This window comes from Danio rerio, chromosome 13 (genome assembly GCF_049306965.1).
Source record: "Danio rerio strain Tuebingen ecotype United States chromosome 13, GRCz12tu, whole genome shotgun sequence".
Taxonomy (NCBI): Eukaryota; Metazoa; Chordata; class Actinopteri; order Cypriniformes; family Danionidae; genus Danio; species Danio rerio.
The window spans coordinates 49136933-49161324 of NC_133188.1; the positions used below are offsets into that span (position 1 = coordinate 49136933).

Sequence of the window (24392 nt, forward strand, 5' to 3'; positions counted from 1 at the left end):
TTTTTCTTCAACTTTTGCTTCTTTTTTTATTTTCTTTTTCGTTCTTTTTTCTTTTTCATCTTTTGTCTCTTATTCTTCTCATTATTATTATTATGGATTATCATATTTTAAGCATTATCATATACTAAAACACACGACTTGATAAATTGCTGTGTAGAGATCATATGTGAACAGGCCCATTTTAAAAGATTATATATAAAAATCAGCAGAAATCCAGCAATTTACTGGTAATAAGCAATTTTACAACTTTTCATTCTGGGAGATTTTCAGAATTAGAAGTAATATTTCCAAGAAATTGTTGAAAATTTAAAATATTATCTGTAAAGTTGTTGTTTTTTTACAGCAGTTATTGATGACTGTGTAAAGGGAAGGGTTGGGCAAATGTCAAAAATGCAGTCTTGATAATTATGTTCTATTTCGAATGATAACAGTATATATTTCAATATAAGTTGTTAATGCTTCCATTTTTTGAAGAGTATCCCAACCATGACTGTAGACCGATACTGCTGGCAAGAAAGAGAACTGCTGGCGGGAAGGTGAAACGAGCGTGCTAAACAATACTGGATGACACAGCATGACCGAGATATTTTCGGTGACCAAAAAATCCAGTGAATCTCTAATATCAACACAATTATAGATTTCTGTTGTTGCATATTTCTGCTGTGTGATTGGCTCTTAATTTCGAGTAAAAATGCCCAGAGCTTATCATCAATATCGACATCATATCGAATCTCAGTTATTTTGATCTTGTTTATAAGCCCAGTCCCAGTAAAAGGGCTGAATGAATGCTTCTAAAATTAGTGTAATGACACAGTAAAAACACATTAAGTCATGAAATTCCAGATGTTGCACTCGTTTAATTTACCAACATAATATAAAGAAAAGATTAAGTCTATCGCTGAGGGATAATTACTGTATAATTAAAAATATATATCGTAATCTGCTGGATGTAGTGCACCTTATCTGCATTGCTACATCTGGAGATGGTTTTTACTAAACGTGCTCTTGGCCTCCTCTCATCTCTACATAAAACATAATCCACTTGGTTCACTACACGCTGCATTGGAGAAAGCCAAACAGTGATTACGTCCTCCCCCACCGACCCATGCTTCATTGGCTTGGATTTATTGCTGGAGCTCATGATGGAGCTGCTAAATGTTCAGTGGCTCAAGGACATGTGGGTCTTATTCGGAGAGATACTGGATTGAAATGTTGACAAGTGTGATTGAGGTTGAGTTGTAATAAATTGTTATCTGTGTCTTTCAGTACGTTCCTGTATCTGAAGTTTCTGGTGGTCTGGGCGCTGGTGCTGCTGGCAGACTTTGTGTTGGAGTTTCGCTTCGAGTACCTCTGGCCTTTCTGGCTCTTTATTCGCAGTGTTTACGATTCCTTCAGATACCAGGGCCTGGTGAGTCTCTGTGTGTGGATATGTATGTGTATATATACAGTTGAAGTCTTATGTTGAGGAATTATTAGCCCCACTGCAGTGCATCCGGAAAGTATTTATAGTGCTTAATCTTTCCACATTTTTTCTGTTACAGCCTTATTCCAAAATGAATTAAATTCATTCAAAATTCTACACACAAAAACCCATAATGACAAAGTGAAAAAATATTTTTTTGAAATTGTTGCAAATTTCTTAAAAATAAAAAACCTGAAAAATCACATGCACATCAGTATTTACAGCCTTTGCTCAATACTTTGTTGATGCACCTTTGGCAGCAAGGACTGTGCAATTAATCGAAAATCCGATTTCGATTTTAGCTTGTAACGATTATAAAAAGCCATTAATCGAGATAAACGATTATTCCATCACGTACCGCCCCCTTACCAGTTGAACACATGTGAAAACTCTTTGCCTCTGCAAAGCTCAGTTCCATGTGAAAATGACTAAAAGCATGTGCTGTAATGTAACTTTTGCAGCACGGGATGTGCATCTTTCATAATTTTAAAAGCGCAAAAGAGCACGTTGTGTGTGTGCGCGCCGTGTCTGGCCTTGGACAGGTAGCGTGTGTGTGTTTGCGCGCGCGCGCCGCGCTTAGCCTCGGACAGCAGAGCACACACACATCTAATGCGATCTTAATGTGAGCGCTTTAATGGTGAAATACATGCACACACTTGTGTCAGAGCGCGGTATTTAGTGATTATTCATATTAACCCTCATTTGTGTAATAAACAAACGAGTTCAGAATCAAAAGACACAAGAAAGAGAAACCATATCATAATGGTTTAATAAAATCAAAAATACAGTGAAGATGCTTAAAGCACAGTTTAAACATAACAGATTTAATAACTCATTTCTAATAACGGATTTCTTTTATCTTTGCTATGATGACTACATTATATTTTACTAGATGTTTTTTTAAGATGCTATTATTCAGCTTAAAGTGACATTTAAAGGCTTAATTTGGGTAAATAGACAAGTCATTGTATAACAGTAGTTTCTTCTGCTGACAATCAAACATGTATATTGCTTAAAGGGTCTAATAATATTGAGCTATTAAAATAGATTTCAAAATATTCAAACCTGCTTTTATTCTAGCTGAAACAAAACAAATAAGCCTTTCTCCAGAAGAAAAAATTATTATAGGAAATACTGTAAAAAACCGTCTGTTAAACATCATTTGGGAAATATTTATATATAAAAATAAATTCACAGGAGGACGAATAATTTTGACTTCAACTGATAATAGTTTTGGATAATCGTGATTACAATTACGACTAAAATAATCGTGATTATGATTTTTCCCATAATCAAGCAGCCCTATTGGCAGCAATTACAGCCTCAAGACATTTTGAATATGATGCCACAAGCTTGGCACGCCTGTCTTTGGGGAATTTTTGCCCATTCCTCTTTGCAGTACCTCTCAAGCTCTATCAGGTTGGGTAGGAAGTGACAGTGTACAGCCATTTTCAGATCTCTCCAGAAATGTTCCATAGGATTTAGGTCTGGGCTCTGGCTGGGCCACTCAAAGACATTCACCAAGTTGTTGTGAAGCCACTCCATTGATATTTTGGCAGTGTGCTTTGGGTCATTGTCCTGCTGGAAGATGAACCGTCGCCCCAGTCTGAGGACAAGAGCACTCTGAAGCAGGTTTTCATTCAGGATGTTTCTGTACATTGCTGCATTCATCTCTCCCTCTATCCTGACTAGTCTTCCAGTTCCTGCTGCTGAAAAACATCCCCACAGCATGATGCTGCCACCACCATGCTTCACTGTAGGGATGGTATTAGCCTGGTGATGAGTGGTGGTAGTTTACTCCAAACGTCACTCCAAAGAGTTCAATTTCAGTCTCATCAGACCAGAGAAATTTGTTTCTTATTACGTTTACTTCTGGACGATTGACCAAAGCACATTTCAAAAATAGCTATAATTCATGTGGGCAAGTAAAACAGCATTGATTATAGTACTTATTACACTAGTCTGTTTCTGTTACTATGGTATTAAAGGCTACAGTAAACAGCAAAGCATTAACAGTAATAACAGTACAGTACATTGTAATAATACATATAATCTGTTGATGCATCTCCTATGGGTTTGCTCTCAATCAATAATCCTTTGTTTAATATCTGTGAGGGACATAAACTGCTGTTTATACCGTGACTTATCTGTGATTAAGAGATTTCTCCATGCTTAGAGAAGGTTTTCCACCAGCATTCTTTCAGTTTATTGCTTTGCAACAAACAGCTGTGTGAAAATAAAATCGAGGACTTAAAAAACAGAACTATAAATCATAAATCCAGAGATTATTTAAGTAAATGAATTGCGACAAATGCAAAAATTTGTAATTCTGACTATCTAAAAATAAAAAGTAAAATTAAATATATTTTAAAAGACGATTTTTATTTATCAGATCTTCATAAAATAAAGAAATGGTATTATTTTTGCTCAACTATATTTAACAAATCCATATATCGTTTACAACAAAATTTTAGGGCTGCAACTAACGATTATTTTAATAATCGATTAATCTGACGATTATTTTTTTCGATTAATCTGAACCAGATAAAAAAAGCATTAATTTCCAACCGTTTATTAAAAAAAGCTCATCCCTGATTGGTTATAATAATATTAATAATAATAATAATAATAATAATAAAAATAATAATAATAAAAGTAATAAAATAAAGAAACAATCCAAATATTTTAATACTTTTAAATCAAGATACATACAAGACACATGAAATAGCATAAAAAAATTAGGTTTGGTTTTCTGGAAAAAAAAAAAAAACACCTCAAAATTTTGTGATTGTTCGCTTAAATCAAGTTAAATTATTTGTGAATTGGGTAAAAAAAAAATCTTAATGAGATAAAAACTCAAACAGAAGTTTTACCAGTTTACATAATCGTGCAAGTGATCGTGATCTATAACGTGAGATGGTTGTCGCCATGTTTACTTGCGGCCGCACGTTTGCCTTATTCATAAAAGCAGAACACGCAGGATTTCGCATGTAAATTCATCAGTTACTCCCCAAATACATGCAAGTAAGTGGCTGGTAACCTTAGAGAAGAGTAGCTTCAACTTTATAGTACGGCTGTGCAATTAATCGAAAATCCGATTTCGATTTCGGCTTTTAACGATTATGAAAAACCATTATTCGAGATAAACGATTATTCCATCACATACCCTTTCCAGTTGAACACATGTGAAAACTCTTTGCCTCTGCAAAGCAAAGTTCCACGTGAAAATGACTAAAAGCATGTACTGTAATGTAACTTTTGCAGCACGGGATGCGCATCTTTCATATTTTTAAAAGCGCAAAAAAAGCACTTGCTGCTGTGTGCGCACCGTGCTTAGCCTTGTACAGGTAGTGTGTGTGTTTGCGCGCGCGCCGCGCTTAGCCTCAGACAGCAGAGCACACACACATCTAACGCGATCTTAATGTAAGCGCTTTAATGGTGAAATACATGCACACACTTGTGTCAGAGCGCGGTATTTGTTGATTATTCACATTAACCCTCATTTGTTTAATAAACTAACAAGTTGAGAATCAAAAGACACGAGAAAGAGAAACCATATCAGAGCCGCACTATTCTTAAAGTGACAGCGTGCGGTATTCCTACTGGTGTCGACTGTTTTTATTATTAATCAATAATAAAATAAAAAATACAGTGAAGATGCTTAAAGCACAGTTTAAACATAACAGATTTAATAACTCATTTCTAATAACTGATTAATAGTATTCAGCTTAAAGTGACATTCAAAGGCTTAATTAGGGTAAATAGACAAGTCATTGTATAACAGTAGTTTCTTCTGCAGACAATCAAACATATATATTGCTTAAAGGGGCTAATAATATCGAGCTATTAAAACAGATTTAAAAATATTCAAACCTGCTTTTATTCTAGCTGAAACAAAACAAATATGCCTTTCTCCAGAAGAAAAAAATATTATAGGAAATACTGTAAAAAAAACCCTCTGTTAAATATAATTTGGGAAATATTTATATATAAAAATAAATTGACAGGAGGACAAATAATTTTGACTTCAACTGATAATCGTTTTGAATAATCATGATTACAATTACGACCAAAAAAATCGTGATTATGATTTTTCCCATAATCGAACAGCCCTACTTTATAGTTACTTTCACTATGTGTAATGTGTGTCTCATATGAATAAAACACATTGGCAAGTTATATTTGAATAGATTGTTAGACTTCCTTGTGTGTTTTACAAACTCCAAATGTATTTTTTTACTAGTTAGTTTGCATTTACATGTTTAAAACATAAATTAAGTATTAAGCAGTTAACACACTGCATAATTGTGATAATATAACCCGTCTTTCTCAGCAGAGTTAAGTTGGTTTTGTTTTGGAAAAAAAAAAAAGGAATCTTTTTCTGACAGTCCCTTACTAAGAGATCTGGCTCAGCACCAGACACAGCACCAAAGCTCAGTTAAACTTTCTCAGTTGCTGCTCTAAAGGTAAACGAGCTAACGCAAACGTGTCATGCTTTTCAAGCTGGATAATCAGCACCAGGGACTTCGCACTGAACTAAAGTTTTTTTTTAAAAATCAAACGTCCCAGTGTCGCGCGACACAACAAATCGATTATGAAATTCGTTGCCAATGCTTTTAGTAATAGATTTTTATCCATTTAATCGATTCGTTGTTGCAGCACTAGAGTACACCCCATTTTAAAAATGATTTTTAAAATTTATATTCTCAGGTAGGTAATATATTTTGGTGCATTTGAACAAAACCGATTTATTAAACAGATATATTTATTAAAATAATATTTTAGTTACCGATTTTTAGAAATAGAAAAAAGATGCATTTAAATTCATGCCAAATATTTGAAAAAAAAATTACAAGCTACAAAAATTTCATAAATTTTTGTATCTCTTGATTTTTGCTCTGTTTACATTTTCTTTATATTTCTCCCTAACATATAAATTTGGGTGTACTAATTTTGTACCATTATCATAAGTTATTTTGTTAGATTAGCTTTTTTATTAGAATTTTTTTTTTATTCCAGCATTGGGAAAACAGTAGGTCACCCAAATGCTTAAAGATTTGTGCGCTGTTTAAATAACACATCATTTGGTTTACAGCAGAATGCTAAAATTGCTGTTCACTCTAGTGTTGTCAAAAATATCGATACTAAAATGTGTTTAAAAAAAATACAATATTGTTTTTGTTTAGTATAATACTAGCTTTGCTCTCTTGGACTCTCTCACCACCAGAGAGATACATAATTAATAATAATATTATTATATTATATAATAATATTTTTATATTAATTATATTATTAATAATATTGAAAAGATTTTAACGCTTTTGTTTTAATCAGGAAATAAGATGTGATTGCACTAATATTTACATTTGTTTTTATTGTAATTTAATGCCTTTTGGACTTGCATGAAATAAGCATTATATGGTTTGGTTACATATTTCTCTTTTTACTTCATTTGCATGTTTTTAATGTTGTGTAATTTGTTCCCCACGGTATTCAAAATGGTATCGAATTCCGATATTTTTTTCGAGATATCGAATTGTAAATTTTAGTATCGTGACAACACTAGTTCACCCAAATGCTTTTTTATGTACACTGTTAACTGTAAACATCTTGCTAGTTGCACATCTGATGATCGGATGCATCTCTCTGTGTGTTTCAGGCTTTCTCAGTGTTTTTTGTGTGTGTGGCATTCACATCAGATATTATATGTCTGCTGTTCATCCCAGTACAGTGGCTGTTCTTTGCAGCCAGCACATACGTGTGGGTACAGTACGTCTGGCACACAGGTAAGAGTTTCACACAACTCATTATAGCAGTTATTAGTAGGACTGCACGAATATTGGATACATTTTATTTTTTCGCGATATGAACACAGCTTCACAAGATAGTTTGAAGAGCTTTATTTGACAGCTTTCTGGGGAGTCTAACAGTATTTGGGTACAGAAACCAAATATCAATGAAAAAAAATATTTTTTTTACTTTGCTTCGATTCAAGTCCAAATATCTACAAATTCTGAGATCAAGTAGTTTTATTTTCACCTTCAGAAGAAATAAGTCACAATTAAGAAATTTTAGTTTTTCTTTAGAACAAGCAAAATTATTTGCCAATGGGATTAGTAAAATAGTATTATTTTCACTCTGAAATGTAGATTTGGATTAAGACAAAATGTTATAAGTAAAAAAAAAAATTTTTGCATAAACAGTAAACATAATTAAATACAGCTCACCTTTGTTACTCCTCCAAGCATCATAATTTGTCTGTGTCTAAATATTATAAAAAGCTGTCTTTAAATGTACAGTCACAGGCCTTAAAACATATCCAATGATAAACTTTCACTCTATTATGGTTAAAGGTGCTGTATATAAGTTTTTGACTCTTGTAAAACATAAAAAATACCATAATATGTTTGCAGATATTTAGGAAACATGCCAAGTGAACATTCTTGTTTATCTGAAAAACAATGCTGAAGTCAGTCTCAAAGCATGGGCCTGTGACTGAAATGCGATCTCCAGCGGACAGTAGCAGACTCTGAAATGGGACGCAGATTCAGAGTTCCACATAAGGGTATTAATTAGCAAATAATATAAATATTATGAAAGTAAACATTAGTTGAGCAGGTTACATTTCAACCCCCTGTCCTAATAACATCCTACGTGACAAGATACACAATGCTAAGCAATTTGGCTGTTTGCACCAGACGAAATACGACAGAAGTTTAAAAACAGCCATTTAGAAGCACAGAATAGTGCACTCACCCATGAAATGGTAAGATTTATGATCTAATTAATACATATTACACCTCTTTAACATTATTAAATGTAGAGTCTCAGTTCTAAAGCTCAATTTCAAACGTTTTTTTTAATTTTCAAGATCTATAAGAACTATCTGCTGCTGCTTTCAGTAGTATGGCAATAAATGTCATGTAAAATGGCACTAAAACTCGCATTATTAACATTTAACACTAAATAAAGCACATGAGGTTTACCTGAGGTGATCATTGTCAAAGTTTTGTTGTTCTAGAAGCTTCTAGAAGTTTCCAAAATATAAATTCCTGGTGTTGGTTAGAACAAAAACTAATTTAATATGGAAAATATTCCTTCTGTTGTGTGCCGATGCCTTTATTTAGAACACAATTTAAATCAGCTTTAAATCAGCCTTTAGGCTCGATAGTTTGGCACACTTCTGTTGGTCCTCAATCTGGCAACCTGCATTGCATGCATTTTAATCCAGGAATGCAATACCTAGTTCAACCACAGCGTTTCCAACTTACACACTGCACTTTTAAACTTAGCAGTGAGGTCAACTATGATTTAGACTCGTAATCTGCCTTTTTGTAAAATAATTTTGTATTATATGTCCTTTATTTTAATTTTATTATTATTATTTAGCTTTTTTGTTTCTGTATTTAATTACAATAAAATTTTATTATTTTTATTTTTATTATAATTTTTCAAGTAGGGTCTAGAATTCAAATCGTATGAATGATAGATATTATCTGACTCACTGTCAATTTCTGACGTGTTTTCATTAAAAATATTCACAAAAAAAATTTTTGGGAGAAAGGGAAAAAAAAAATATATATATATATATATATATATATATATATATATATATATATATATATATATATATATATATATATATATATATATATATATATATATATATATATATAACATTGAAGTTTCTGCTGCGGATGCGCATGTTGCGATGTTGATTCTGAAACAATATATTGTGCAGCCTTAGTTATTAGTGTCCTGAAATGTTTAATTTTGCTGTTAGTGATGCCTAACCTCAAGCTTACAGCTGATTGGTCTGTGGTTAGTCAGCATTTATGACACTTCCGCTGTAGACTTGTTCACAGTGTTGGTCTGGTTTGGTGTGAACACACTTGACTTCTTCTCTAGTCTCTTTAATCTTTTTAAAACAATTTCACAAGCTGCGTTCTCAATTTGGACTCAGTCACACATCAATTATAAAAACTCATGAAGATCCTTTCCATTGCGTTTGTTGTCATAGCATGGTGCATTCTCACTTTATAACACACCCTGTGACCTTGCAGCTGTGAGCTTGGTTATTTCTGACGGTGTGACCCAGCAGATCGTTATTTTAATGTCAAAATCATTTGCTTCAATTGACTCATTTGCTTTAAATCATTTATAGCTCAATTTATATTTCAAGCTCATGGGAGTCAGACACAATATTCATTCTTTTTCCACTGCAGCATGACTTTATATTCTATAATGTACATTATTTCTGTTAAATGATGATACATTTTTCTAAACAAAGGCATACCTTTCTGTCTTAATTAAATATTGAAAAATCAAGGCATGATCATATTTTATTTTGGTAAAACAAGCATAATCTAGAGGCCTTTGCCTTTCATATATGCCACTTTTGATACCAAATGATCAACTAGAAGTCAAGTTATTATTTGGTGTTCCTAAAACTTAATAGGCGACAAGACTTTTGGAACTTTTAGGAACTGAAGAGAACAAAACATACATATTTTTTTATTTTTTTATTTATAAATAAATTACAATTATTTAAATCAATAAATAAATGCATGTACATACAATATAAAGGTATCAACACAATACTATATTATTAGCAGGTGAGACAAGTTATATGGACAGAAGATTCATAAACTGTTTGCCTTCTGTTGACAAAAGAATATATTTTGAAGAAGCTGAAAACTTGTAACCATTGACTTCCATAGTAGGAAAAACAAATGCTATGTCAATGTTTACAGATCTCCAGCTTTTTTCGTAATATCTTCTCTTGTGTTCATCAGAAGAAATTCAAACAGTTTTTTTTTTCCCAGCACACACAAATAGCCCTAAACTTATTAAGGTTTGGAACCATTTGAGGGTGTGTAAACTGAGTAAATTTTCACTTTTGGGTGAACAGTACCTTTAAGTTTAAATGTTTTAAAATTTTTTTTGTTGATTTAAAGAAAGTAAAACCATTTTGGAAAGTTAAGGAGGAGTAAACAATGACAGAATTGTAATTTTTGGTTGAACTATCCCTTTAAACACTTCAAAAATAAAAAGGACTTCACCTTTTTTTTTCTTCTTCAAACTTTGTAAAATATAGTGGGGAAATAAAATTAGTGAAAGTTCACCTCAAATTGCTGACCTGATTTTGCTATGAATTTTCCATTTAGCACTCATGAGAGAACTGTCTTGCTCACTCACACATACTACATGTGAGTTAGCAACACCCACTTATTTACATATCACAGTATACACAAAAAGCAAAAAAAACTATTACTGTTGACAATTTATTTCAGTGTAATAATATGCTATCATACAGCTCAGCCCTAACTTACATGCAATACAGACCTACCCGAAACCTCTCCTACAGGTTAACAAAGCATTTCATGAAGTTCAGCCATGATAGTTAAACGTGTATGTTAATTACATTCATAAATGGGGCGTAAGAGCACGCTCTTTCATAATTAGCAGAATCTCCGCCTAAAACTAAACTATGTAAATTGCTTGTCTTCTGGGGTCATGTTGATGATTTGGCTTCAGTATATTTCATGAATGCAAAAAAGACTAATATACCATATGTTTAACGATAAATATTCAATGAGCGTTAGTCTACTAAAGCGTTTTTAGCCATGTGACATCAAAATGCCTTGCGCTTTTAAAATGTCCAGCTGGTGGTGCTTGAAAGCTTTGTGTATTTCCAGCTGAAATGCTTTGGCGACTATGATTTGGAATTCATGGCAGTAATGCATTATTAGCATTTCATTTTAAAAATGCTATTGAATATAAAACTCCAGTAAGTCGTAGTGTTAACTTCTACTTTGTTATAATTTTACCATGCCCGTTTCTAAAAACATTCAGCTGGTGGTGCTTGAAAGCTTTGCGTGTTTTTCCAGTTGAAACGCTGTGATTACAATGATTTGGAATGCTCTGTAGTAGAGGTGTAATGGATCCCGTGTGATCCGTGATTCGATTACAACCCACAGTTTGGAACACAAGTGACCCGCAGATTAGGCTAATCTTTTTTTTTTTTTACTTGGATTAATCCCAAAAATTTTATTAATCGCAGAAAGATTCTCGTGTGCTTCAAATCACATGTATTTAGGCTTTCCTGTAAAATATTCTGATGATTAAAGAAGTTGTGGTAGGTTATTCAGGATGCGGTGGCTTTTTAAAGGTGTTTTCTGTCACTGCTTGTTTAGCTTGCATTAATGCATTCAGTGTAAGCTGCACAATTAATCATTAAAAGATTGGGATCTCAACACCCACGCAACATAAATTATAAATGATTTTGATTTGCAAACGTTTATTAATTCTTCGAATAACTACATTGAAACCTGTGTTTGAAAAATGCAAAAATGAAGGAAGAGATTGAGTCTTTAGTCTTTTGAGTTAGTAATGAAGTTAAAAACAGTCAAATAACACAAGTATGGCGATAACAGTCTATAGTTTAGATAATCACTGATGTTTATGGTAAAGAATAAAGTCACCATCATATACATTAACTTGACAGTAAAAAAATGAATGTTGTTGACAGGAATTACATTTTTTTTACCAATAGGTGGCGACAACCAGCCATCAAAAATATGTCATTGAATAATCCTTTAAAAATAAACATTTAGCAAGGAAACACAAAGTTTAATGAGTGAATAACTGAATCATTTATTGAAAATTAAACAAAAAAAATTCTGTGTTGTACAAATTATAATGTTAGATTTCTACATTTAGCATTACCAGAAACAGTAGTAATAAGCGTGAATTTTTCACAGTATTGAATATTTCAGTATTTATTTTTATTCAGCTGAATATTTTTATAATTTATTTGTAATAATATTACAGGTTCTAAGTTCTGTTCGTTAAAACCAAAAGTGTCTTGCAGTGCTATTTATGTAATAAATGGAAAGCAAATGACATTTGTCTCCTCCCCTCTGATCCGAAAAATGGCCTGATCCATTACTAAAAAAAAAACATAATATAATCCAAACCATGAGATTTGTGATCCAGCACACCACTACACAGCAGTAATGCATTACTAGCATCTCACTTAAAAACATAGTAATGATGACTTTTCCTTTGTTGTCATTGTACTGATAGTGCAGGATTGGATGGCAGGGTAAAATGTGACAGTGATGAGCACCATGGTTTAGTTATCAATTCTATTTTATTATATGATCAAAATGGGACATTCACCCAAAATTTTAATTTTGTGATTTATTACTCATGTCATTCCAACCCCGCCAGGCCTTTGTTCATCTTCTGACGACAAATAAAGATATTTTAGATAAAGTCTGAGACCCTTATCCTCTATAGACAGCAACCATGACCATAGAGGAACCAAAGACATAGTCAAAACATTCTGTGTTATTTTAGTGGTTCAACTAAAATCATACAAAATATATATCTAGTTGAAGTCAGAATTATTAGCTCCCCTTTGATTTTTTTTTTTTTTTATATATATATATTTCCCGAGTAATATTAAACAGAGCAAGGACATTTTTTCAGTATTTCTGATAATGTTTTTTTTTGTTCTGGAGAAAGACTTGTTTGTTTTATTTCAGCTAGAATAAAAGGAGTTTTAATTTTTTTAAAAGCCATTTTAAGGTCAATATTATTAGCCCCTTTAAGCTATTTTTTTCCCGATAGTCTACAGAACAAACCATTGTTATACAATGACTTGCCTAATTACCCTAACCTGCCTAGTTAACCTAATTAACCTAGTTAAGCCTTTAAATGTCACTTTAAGCTTTATAGAAGTGTCTTGAAAAAAATCTGGTAAAATATTATTTACTGTTGTAATGGCAAAGATAAAATCAGTCGGTTATTAGAAGTTAGTTATTAAAACTATCATGTTTAGAAATGTGTTAAAGTCTCTCTGTTAAACAGAAATTGGGGAAAAAAATAAACAGGAGTGAATAATTCTGACTTCAACTGTATAGAGCATTTACATGTGATAGAGAGCAGTTGTAAATTTCTTCTTGTGGCAACTATTATATTTCGAAAATAAGAACACTTTTACAAATCTGAAAACTTGCTTCAGTACAACTTCATGATCGATTTATTAAAATTTAAATGATTAAAATTTAAATTCTGCTCGAGTTTCATGAATGAAGCCCATTGTGCTTAGAACTGAAGATTCACCCATAAAGTAATTGGTGTAATTATCACAGTCACTCTTCATTGTTGCTTTAAGTATTTTAAGCGTGTGTTGAATGGATTGTTCTCTTCTCTCTACAGAACGAGGGGTCTGCCTCCCCACTGTGTCGCTATGGATACTTTTTGTTTATATCGAGGCAGCTATCAGATTTAAAGATTTGAAACACTTCCACGTGGACTTGTGTCGTCCTTTTGCAGCACACTGGTACGTCTTTTTCAACATCGAATCATCTACATTGACATACCAAATGCTGTTATTTTGAGCTAGTCTCTGCTGGGTGGCCGCTACTCATGCTTTTATTACAGTAAGGGATCGTATATGACCTGCTTCACTGGTACTGTAAAAGCAGAGTTTGTCAGCAACAGAACAAGTTATTAATCAAAAATCAAATGTTAATGCTTTGTCATGGCATGTTTTTACTTTCAAGCATATATTTCATGTAGTGTGTTAGCATTTATCCGTGACCAAAAATCATGTTAGAATAGCAATGTTTAACAGTAATTAAATTACCAAGAGATGGCAAATGATTGTGTTATAATTTGCTTTTTAAAAATGGTTTATGACCTTTGAATGGGAAACCCTAAGCAGTTTTTCTTAACCAAGTGTAATAACAAAACAATTTGTAGCACTTTTTTGGATGAATTAAAAGTATAATTTTGGAATTGTTAAAGGTTCAAAGGTGAGATGATGTCATATTTTGGTTTTTATATCAGTTTTAATTGCAGTGTAATAATAATAAGTTTAGATTGTTTAATATAAATAGAAAATATATGCAATTCAAGTAAACCTTCAAGTCTCCTTCAATGTTTCAGATATACTTTGTTAATCAGGGTGGCCACGGGGTCTTAAAATGTCTTAAATTTCAAAAACAAAATTTTAGACCTTAAAGTCTTAAAATCACTTAAAGATTGTGTTAAGTGTCTTAAATAATCTTAAACGGGTCTTAATTTTACTCTGTCCAAGTAAAGCTACTCAAATGGGATGAGTTCAATCCAATCACCAACAATCATCTTAATAAAATCAAAGCACTTTACACATTTTTGGGGGGAAATCTCCTCATCCACCTCCAGTGTGCAGCATCCACATGGATAAAGTGATTACAGCCATATTGCACTAGACTGCACTCCACACCAGCTGATTGGTGGAAATGAGACAGAGTTATGAAGACAATTTTGATTGGCGAGTGGTTAGGAGGCCATAATGGACAGAGGCCAGGATGCCAGGGTTAAACCCCTACCTTTTTGTTTTGAAGGACATCTTGAGATTTTTGATGACAACAGAGAGTCAGGACCTCGGTTTAACATCTCATTTGAAAGACAGCTCACTGAGCAATATAGAGTCCCAATCTACTGGGGCATTGGGACCCACACAGACCGCAGGTTGAGCGCCCCCTGCTGGCCTCTTCAACACCATTTCTCCCATCCAGGCCCTGCTTTTCTTCAGTGGGTGCCCATGTGAGAGTTGCTAAGAGTTATAGAAGGAATAGAAGTTATACTCAATAAATTTGGACCAGAAGCCAACAAACTTATATTTTAGATTATTTATGTAAAATTTTTTTACAATAAATATACTTTTAAAGATTATAAACTTGTCATTTAAAAAAAAGAGAAAGAAAAACTGTTGAAAAAAAATGTTTACAACTGCAGCTTTCTTGTTTTGACACATTGAAGTATGTCACTAAGAAATGATTAAATTCGTTTTTTTTTTTTTTTTTTTTTGTGGCCATTAGAAATAATCACCAGTGTTTAGTTCTGGGGTCTTTAAAAGTCTTAAATTTTACTTGATGAAACCTGCAGAAAACCTGTTGAAGGAAAAGGCCAAAAATGGGTGGTTTTAAGGTTCATTGTCAAACAATATAATTAATAAAACATTTAATAGTGATACTATTTTATTTCATATGAAATGATTAAAACATAATTGATGTAAAATGGGTAAAACCCAGTGTTATTTTGAAGGACAGTAGTGAAAAGTATTGAAATAAGTTTTTTTTGTTTTTAAATTAGGACTGCATATTAGAAACATCTGACATTGCAATGTTATGTTTTTCTGCAATATATATTGTGATACACTGTATCTATATACAATTCCAGCAAATGATTGAATAGGACTATATGGAAAGAATTTTGTTTACACTATATTTTAAGATTCAATTTTTGCTTTTCGCAAACCATTATGACTTGCTTCAATAAACTCCCAATTTGCTCCTTATTAATAGTTTTTAAAGTAGTTTTGGTGTTGTGTGGGATTAGGGATGTAGAATAAGACCATACAAAATATGTAGTTTAAAAGTACTAATTGGCATTTCTCAAAAACATGCATGTGAGCAACTAATTAATAGTGATAATTGATCCGAAGTGTTACCAAAAAAAGGTCGCTGGTTCGAGCCTCTGCTCAGTTGGCGTTTCTGTGTGGAGTTTGCATGTTCTCCCTGCGTTCACGTAGATTTCCTCCGAGTGCTCCGGTTTTCCCCACAGTCCGAAGACATGCGGTACAGGTGAATTGGGTAGGCTAAATTGTCCGTAGTGTATGAGTGTGTGTGTGTGTGTGAATGTTTCCCAGAGATGGGTTGCGGCTGGAAGGGCATCCGCTGTGTAAAAACTTGCTGGATAAGTCGGTGGTTCATTCCGCTGTGGCGACCTCGGATTAATAAAGGGACTATGCCGACAAGAAAATGAATGAATGAATGAATAAATATTACCAAAAGTAATCATTTGAATAAATTGAATCATGCATAAAATGTAGTAAAGCAAACAAACTACAAGCATAGATGAATGCAAGTAAGCAAATATAAAAGTGAAATAAACAGTGCATGCTTTGTTGTTTTTTTATATGTAAATGTGCAAAAATTACAAGTCAACTCAACATTGCAGATGTTTGCGATGGGACATTGCGGATGCTCAGATTGTGATATAGATGCTGAAAGACTATATTGTGTAGCCTTAATTTAAACTTTAAACTAACCTAATGTACAGAAAAAATACAACAATATTACAAAACTTCAAATATTGATTGTGTTGCAGAACTACTGAAATTATTTCAATCCAATTAAACCCTCTTATGTTTACTGTTAAATAGGTAATTTTCGGTACAGTCAGTGTTCACAAAATGAACATAAAAATGCTTTTTAATTCTATAAAAATACACAAGTTTTACCATAGCTTTTTTTCTTCAACAAAGCTAATCAAAAGACATTCTGTTTGTTCTTCTGTTCGCAGTATTGGGTACCCGGTGGTGACGCTGGGCTTTGGTTTTAAGAGTTATGTAAGTTATAAGATGCGTCTTCGAAAACAGAAAGAAGTGCAGAAAGAGAACGAATTTTACATGCAGCTGCTTCAGCAGGCCTTACCTCCAGAACAACAGCTCATACAGAGACAAGAGAGAGAAGCAGAAGAGGGTAAGGATGGAGAATTTGTTCATTTACCTCAGGGCAATGAGGTTGCTTTGAATTATTTCTTTTTTTTTTTTAAATAATGCAAAAATATCCATGTTTCGCTTGATTGTAAAATAAATGTGTCCTGATAATGTTTTTGGCAACACGCCACACGTGTCAACATAGGGTTTCATGACACTTTAAAGCTGTTGTATCTAGCTAGCATATCAAGTAGAATCACAGAGTTATTCCAACATTAATGTTAACCCCCGTGTGCTGTTAGGGATGTTTACATCCACTCTGGGGTGATTTCTGAGTCTTAATTTGGCCACAACTTTCTCTGTTTCAGCAAATCGACTGATTTTTGGGTATAAATCTTATTTTGACACATATTTTGGGAAAATGCTTTGAAAGTTTTTTAAAAAAACTCAACAATACACTTCTGGCAAGTTTAGTACCTTTTCTTTATGCTGTTGGCTTTGACTTGTCAAATTAATTGAACAATAGTTGCAGTGCAAAAAGGCTGAGTTTCTGTCTTTTATATGGAGTACAGTGTGTGTGTGTGTGTGTGTGTTTGTGTGTGTGTGTGTGTGTGTGTGTATGTGAGTGTAAGAGAGACTTTTGCATACTTACCTTTTATATGAGAAAATAAAAGTAAGCACCTTAGCTTTCAGAACACAGTAAACATAGTAAATGTATTTATGCATGCACACATAATAGTCAAAAAACTTTTTTTGCACAGGCAGGGTTAATGAATGTCATAAATTATTTAATTAACTAATTCATTCAAAAGTTCAAATAAGTATTTTAGTAAAGGTTCAGTTTAGATAAGGGGTGTCCAAACTTTTTTTATGAAGGACCAAAAATTAAACGTATGCATATATATATATATATGCAAGCACAGAGATTCGCATGCTTGTAGGCTATTACATAAATGCGATCTCGACTTTTAATACTGCGCTCACAACATTTGTCATTGAAATAACGCCACAGGTAGTTGGTAGATCTAAGTTTTAGGCCTGCCGCCACAGCTGGAAAAAATCCTAGAGGAAACACTGTGTATGTGTATATATACAGTTGTAGTCAGAATTGTTAGCCCACCTGAATTATTAGTGCACCTGTTTATTTTTTTCCCAAATTTCTGTTTAACGGAGAGCAGATTTTTTTAAACACATTTCTAAACATGATAGTTTCAATAATTCATTTCTAATAACTAATTTATTTTATCTTTTTCATGATGACAGTAAATAATATTTTACTAGATACTTTTCAGCACACTTCTATACAGCTTAAAGTGACATTTAAATAATAAATCAATAGAACAAATAAAACAAATAAGACTTTTTCCAGAAGAAAAAAATTTAATCAGACATACTGTGAAAATTTCCTTGCTCTTTTAAACATCATTTGGGAAATACAGTAAAACAATCTCGTATAAAACGGAATGAAGTTACACTAGTTTATGGCTTGATTTGCATTGAATTGCACAATGAGTCATTTACAACATATTATTGAAACATTTAATGTGCTATTTTTGTAGCTCAGCAATTATACTCCCCAACCCTCTCCATTATTCTTACTCTTTTTCTCACATGGGAGAGGGGGATAAATCAAAGGTTACAATAGGCCAACTTTAGGCTGCGGGCTCTAGTTTAGGAATCTCTGGTTTAGAAGTAAAAAAAATAAAAAATAAAATTGTTCAGTCTTTTTTGTAAGCCTTATCTTTGACCAAAATGGTTGTTACTTGTTCTTTTACTAGTCGACCTTTACATGGTTTCCGCTATATTTATTCTTCCATGGTGGGGCGCCATGCCAAAATTGATCCCGCCACGGCTACATTACAGCTTGTCATTCAAACCAATTTATTTTTTTAATAGCGATAATAATTGCACCAAATCATATTAAAAAGTAAGTGAATTATAACAGCGCAAACTTTTCTGTAACCTTAGTAGTGTTGTGCGTCATTTGTTTAACCCTTTTAGGTTACGTAGTGACTGACTGACTGACTGACTGACAGGTGCATGATGCGTCAGGCCAGCAAACACGACGTATAGCTGTTTTACTTGACTTCAGGACACAATAATATCGCTCTGTAGGTCTATTAGAGACATTCATAAATATTCCTAGCAAATCTAATAAATGCTGGAGACATAAACGCACTAAATCGCACTTCAGCAGCGTTTATTTGAGAGCGCACAAGAAGATCTGATTTGAGGGGGCGTGCAAGAAGTTTTGTGCACGAGTAAAGGAAATCAGCTCACTATCCGCATGCTGTAGGCTAATACATAAATGTGATCTCGACTTGTAATACTGCGCTCACGACATTTGTCATTGAAATAACGACACAGGTAGATGGTAGATCTGTGTAAAAAAAGGCCTGCCGCCACAGCTGGAGAAAAATTCCTAGGGGAAACACTGCCTTTGTTCAAGTTTTAATTCTACATGTATTATTACATGTATGCATGTTAAAGTAATGTAGATGGGTTTCTGATTAATGTGGGTTTAATATATTTAAAAAATGTGGGTTTCCGAGAAACTAAAGGAAATGCAAAAATTGTTGCTACTTAGGGCTGTGCGATTAATCGAAAATCCGATTTCGATTTTGTCTTTTAACGATTATGATAAACAATTAATCGAGATTTATGATTATTCCATCACGTACCGCCCCCTTTCCAGTTGTACACGTGTGAAAACTCTTTGCCTCTGCAAAGCTCAGTTTCACGTGAAAATGACTAAAAGCATGTGCTGTAATGTAAGTTTTGCAGCACGGGATGCTCATCTTTCATATTTTTAAAAGCGCGAAAGAGCATGTTGTGTGTGTGCGTGCCGTGTCTGGCCTCGGACAGGTAGCGTGTGTGTGTGTTTGTGCGTGCGCCGCACTTAGCCTCGGACAGCAGAGCACACACACATTTAACGCAATCTTAATGTGAGCGCTTTAATGGTGAAATACATGCACACACTTGTGTCAGAGCGCGGTGTTTAGTGATTATTCATATTAACCCTCATTTGTTTAATAAACAAACAAGTTGAGAATCAAAAGACACGAGAAAGAGAAACCATATCAGAGCCGCACTATTCTTAAAGTGACAGCATGCGATATTCCTGCTGCTGTCGACTGTTTTTATTATTGATCAATAATAAAATCAAAAATACAGTGAAGATGCTTAAAGCACAGTTTAAACATAACAGATTTAATAACTCATTTCTAATAACGGATTTCTTTTATCTCTGCTATGATGACTACATTATATTTTACTAGATATTCTTCAACATACTAGTATTCAGCTTTAAATGACATTCAAAGGCTTAATTAGGGTAAATAGGTAAGACATTGTATAACAGTAGTTTCTTCTGCAGACAATCAAACATGTATATTGCTTAAAGGGTCTAATAATATTGAGCTATTAAAACAGATTTAGAAATATTCAAACCTGCTTTTATTATAGCTGAAGCAAAACAAATAAGCCTTTCTCCAGAAGAAAAAAATATTATAGGAAATACTGTAAAAAACCCTCTGTTAAACATCATTTGAGTAATATTTAAATATAAAAATAAATTCACAGGAGGACGAATAATTTTGACTTCAACTGATAATCGTTTTGAATAATCGTGATTACAATTATGACCAAAATAATTGTGATTATGATTTTTTCCCATAATCGAGCAGCCCTAGGTTCCCAATCCTTTACTGTTACAGTGAGGTAATGTTGCTATAATTTCCTTTTGGGATGAAGAACTCTGTTTAAACCTCTCTGTTTTTTCTTTTTCCAATTACCACCACCAGCAGCAGCAGCAGCAGCAGCGGCATCCAAAAGCATTCATGATGTAGACTCTCCAGCTGTGGCACAGAACGGCTCGGCGGGCGGTAAAAAACCCTCATCCAACACATTACCAGAGCTGGAATACAGAGAGAAAGAGCGAGGCAAGAACGAGTCCAAAAAGCAACACAACCACAACCAGAACCATCACAGCAGCACCAGCAGCAGCATCTTACCATCAGTGGACAATAAAGCTCAGGAGATGGAGTACATGGAGAACCATGTGAACAGTAAGAGACTGAGTAGCTCAGATCTGCTGGGCAGCACTGAGAACCTGCTGAAAGATGAACACTCTTCATCCTCCTCATCCTCCACCTCCTCCAACTCCAACAAAAATTACAAAAATGCCAGCGGAGGAGGTGGAGGCGGCGGGAGCTCCTCACCTCGGGGGCATGGAACAGCCAATGGCAGCGTCCCGTCTTCCTCCGGGCCCTCATCGTCTGCCTCTTCGTCCAGTAAAGGGGACAGGAAACAGAAGTACGGAGGAGGGAAGAACTCCGCGTCGCACAGAGACCCTGTGGAAAACTGCATTCCCAACAATCAGCTGAGCAAACCCGAGGCGCTCGTCAGGTTAGACTCGCATCACACATCATCTCTGTCTCAAAAATGGGGATTCATATTAAAATAATGTTCAAGAGTGTTGAAAAAAAGGTAAATGATGGGGACCGGTTCACACTACAAGATGCATTTCACTGATATGATTGCAAGTGCATCAAGATTTGATTGCAAGTGCACCAAGATTTATACAGGGGTTGGTGCTGAAATAGTTAAAACATCCATATCCCGCTAACATTTGAGCGATGTTGAACACGTTCTTAAAGGGTCACGAAACGCCAAAACACACTTCGTATATCACGATTAAATCCTTGGTTAAATTGCAGCATGTAGACTGGATGTCTGTACCGGCAAGTATACCGTGACGTCTTTGAACTTTCAGCATTAATTCAAGGGAAAGATTTCCAAGTCTTTCCAGACCGTCAATCAGCGCGCTCTATTGTGTATGAGATGCAACTTCATTAACATGCGTGATGTAGCTTCGAAGACTGTTTTTACCTGTTGCGGTGTTCAGATGGCAGAGAAGAAGCCACGTTGTGTTGCCAACTGTAATTAACCCTTAAAGACCTAGAGGTATTTTGTGGGCACCTAATGGGCCTCTATTATTATTATTTTTTTAAGCAGTTTTATTTTCATTTTAGCAGTCAGCCTCAAGTGTCATATATTATTTTAAACAGGAGAACCTGAAGCTTCAATCTGTATCATTTAAAGGTCCAGTCTAAAATATTTTTTGGTCCAAAAACATATGAACATAAAGAAAATATTCCAGAATTTTAAGAAAACGGTTTTTTAAAAAAGTGGCATTTTTTAGTTATTACAAACAAAACCCCATTAAGTTTTTTTTTTCTTTAGAAATACATGCTATGATGTTTTATTCTTCCCAAATAAATTTTGTCTACATCCACCATTCCCTGAGAAAGTTTTAGCAATTTATTTCAATGTTATTCTAAGGTGTTTTTCAGTGGGAAAAACTTGTGCATTTATTTACTGACAATGTGTTTGCCCACAAGTTCTGGAAATGAACTAAACAGAAAAATTGTTACAAAATAACAGAACATGGAAGCAAGTTTGACTTTTTCCAAATATTATATTTTCAGTTACCATAAACAACACCACTTACAATGAACAAATAAAAAATAAGAAATAATGCGTTAAAGTCCAAATAAACAGGGTGCAAATCCTCAGTAAAAAGTTGAAAATATAAATATTTACTATACTATAAATAGTTACATAACTAAACTAGATTCAATATGGACCATCCTTAGGTTTTATGTGCCAGCATGGATATGGTGTTGACCCTGCTTCTTCTCAACTTTAGCGTTGCAGACAAACAGCCGCACCACCGTTTGCTCAATTTGAAAACAGCAAGACCAGCACTTCGTCCTTGCTGTCACTGTTTTGCCATGTTTCTGTGCTGTTTTGCATGCAAAAGTACTTACTATGAAAATTATTTCATGCAAAACTTTTTTTTATTTTGCTTTTATTTAGCCGCGCGTTAATGTACAGCCTATTTCTCATTCCGGGTTGTTCAAATAGCTGATTGGTGACCCACAAAGCAAAACCTATGCTTATTAGTTGAGAGAGAGCGATTTTGAACCAATCTGGGCATGGAGGAGGGACAGTGCATCAATGCATCATGTCTGGTTCGTCCAAGCCACGAGCGTTCCTTAGTCAAATCAGCGTTGTCAAAATGTGATGAAGCAACCACACTAATTCCGGAGCCTCAGAAGTTCCGTGAATGCACTGTGATGGAAAGCTGAGATTCTCTTCTTTATGTTAATCTTTGAATTGTACGGATCGAATCAGCGGATTAAAAGTTATTAAACATTTAAGAACAATACTTATTTTTATTTAATGAAATTTTTTATTTTTATTTCATTTCGGTCTTTAAGGGTTAAAAGAAGTTGAAGAAGAATTGTTTGGAAACACGGGTCGTCAGTGTTGCGTTTATAAATGTGCCGCAATAAAGGTTTTGCTTTCAGTTCACCGATCTGAGAGCGCAGCTGGACTCACATGTGGACTACAGTACACGCGACAGAAATACGTTTGTAAGGAACATTTTTACCCAAGAGCTTTTCGCATCTGAACATGGTAAAATCTGGATTTGCCGCTCGTCTTCTCTTGTTGATCTTCGTGTTGATTGTCCTGTATCTTCAGATTTTGTGTGATGAATGTTCTTTATTTTTGTTTTTCAAAGGCAAGGTTAGTTTGTTTTCTTCAACAGTACTCAGTTTTTAAAGACGTAGCTTATTCAAAATGAATAGGTTATTAAGTTCACAGTATGTTAATATCACTACAATATTATGGACTGAAAGATCTGCTGTAAATGCTGCTCTCCAAATGTCAAAATGTAAACACCTTAATCAAACAAAGTTACAGAGAAATGCTGAGGATTTTTTTTTTCTCTATTCGCTGTGCGGTATCAAACATTCCATTTAAAACTACACTCTTCCAGCAGTTTGGCACATCCAATATCTCACTTGTCACGGGGGAATGCATGAAATGTTCCTGAATGAAAGTGAAAGTGCCAAACTGTGATTTAATGACAGTGATTGGCTGCTGTTTACCTAGTGTACACACACATAGAGGGACACTGGAGTGTTTTAAAGCCTTGAAGATCAGTCGATTTATCAGCGGATCCCTCTTATGTCAGCACAGAGAAAGACCTGCCGATTTTCGTGGGTTTTTTTATTTGATTACTCAATATCTGTGTCTGGCTAATAGGTATTACCAAAAACTACAGTTGAAGTCAAAATTATTCTTCCTGTGAAGGGTGGCTCAGTGGATAGCACTGTTGCCTCACAGCAAGTATGTGTCTGGTTCGAGTCTCGGCTGTGTCAGTTGGCATTTCTATGTGGAGTTTGCATGTTCTCCCCGTGTTGGCGTGGGTTTCCTCCGGGTGCTCGGATTTTCCCCACAGTCCAAAGACAGGAATTGAATTAACAAAATTTAATTTTGCAAAAGTGTGTATGACTCATAGTGTGTGTGTGTGTCTCTGTGTGTGTCTGTGTGTGTCTCTGTGTGTCTGTGTGTGTCTGT

General features: G+C 34.2%; 1 protein-coding gene and 1 long non-coding RNA gene across 6 annotated transcripts in view; one reads left to right on the forward strand and one right to left on the reverse strand.

Moving 5' to 3' along the window:
- maco1b (macoilin 1b) overlaps positions 1 to 24392 on the forward strand; it is a 45975-nt gene that overhangs the window by 9657 nt on the left and 11926 nt on the right. The window contains 5 exon segments of one of the 5 annotated variants that reach the window (NM_200463.2): positions 1267 to 1408; positions 7122 to 7248; positions 13691 to 13814; positions 16826 to 17004; positions 20762 to 21368. In NM_200463.2, coding sequence (NP_956757.2) covers positions 1267 to 1408; positions 7122 to 7248; positions 13691 to 13814; positions 16826 to 17004; positions 20762 to 21368 — 1179 coding nt within the window. 5 annotated transcript variants of the gene reach the window in all.
- LOC141377068 (uncharacterized) lies at positions 401 to 22477 on the reverse strand. The gene is made up of 3 exons (XR_012388928.1): positions 20412 to 22477; positions 4960 to 5335; positions 401 to 2159 (listed from the first exon to the last, which is right to left on the reverse strand). It is a non-coding gene; the product is annotated as an uncharacterized lncRNA (long non-coding RNA).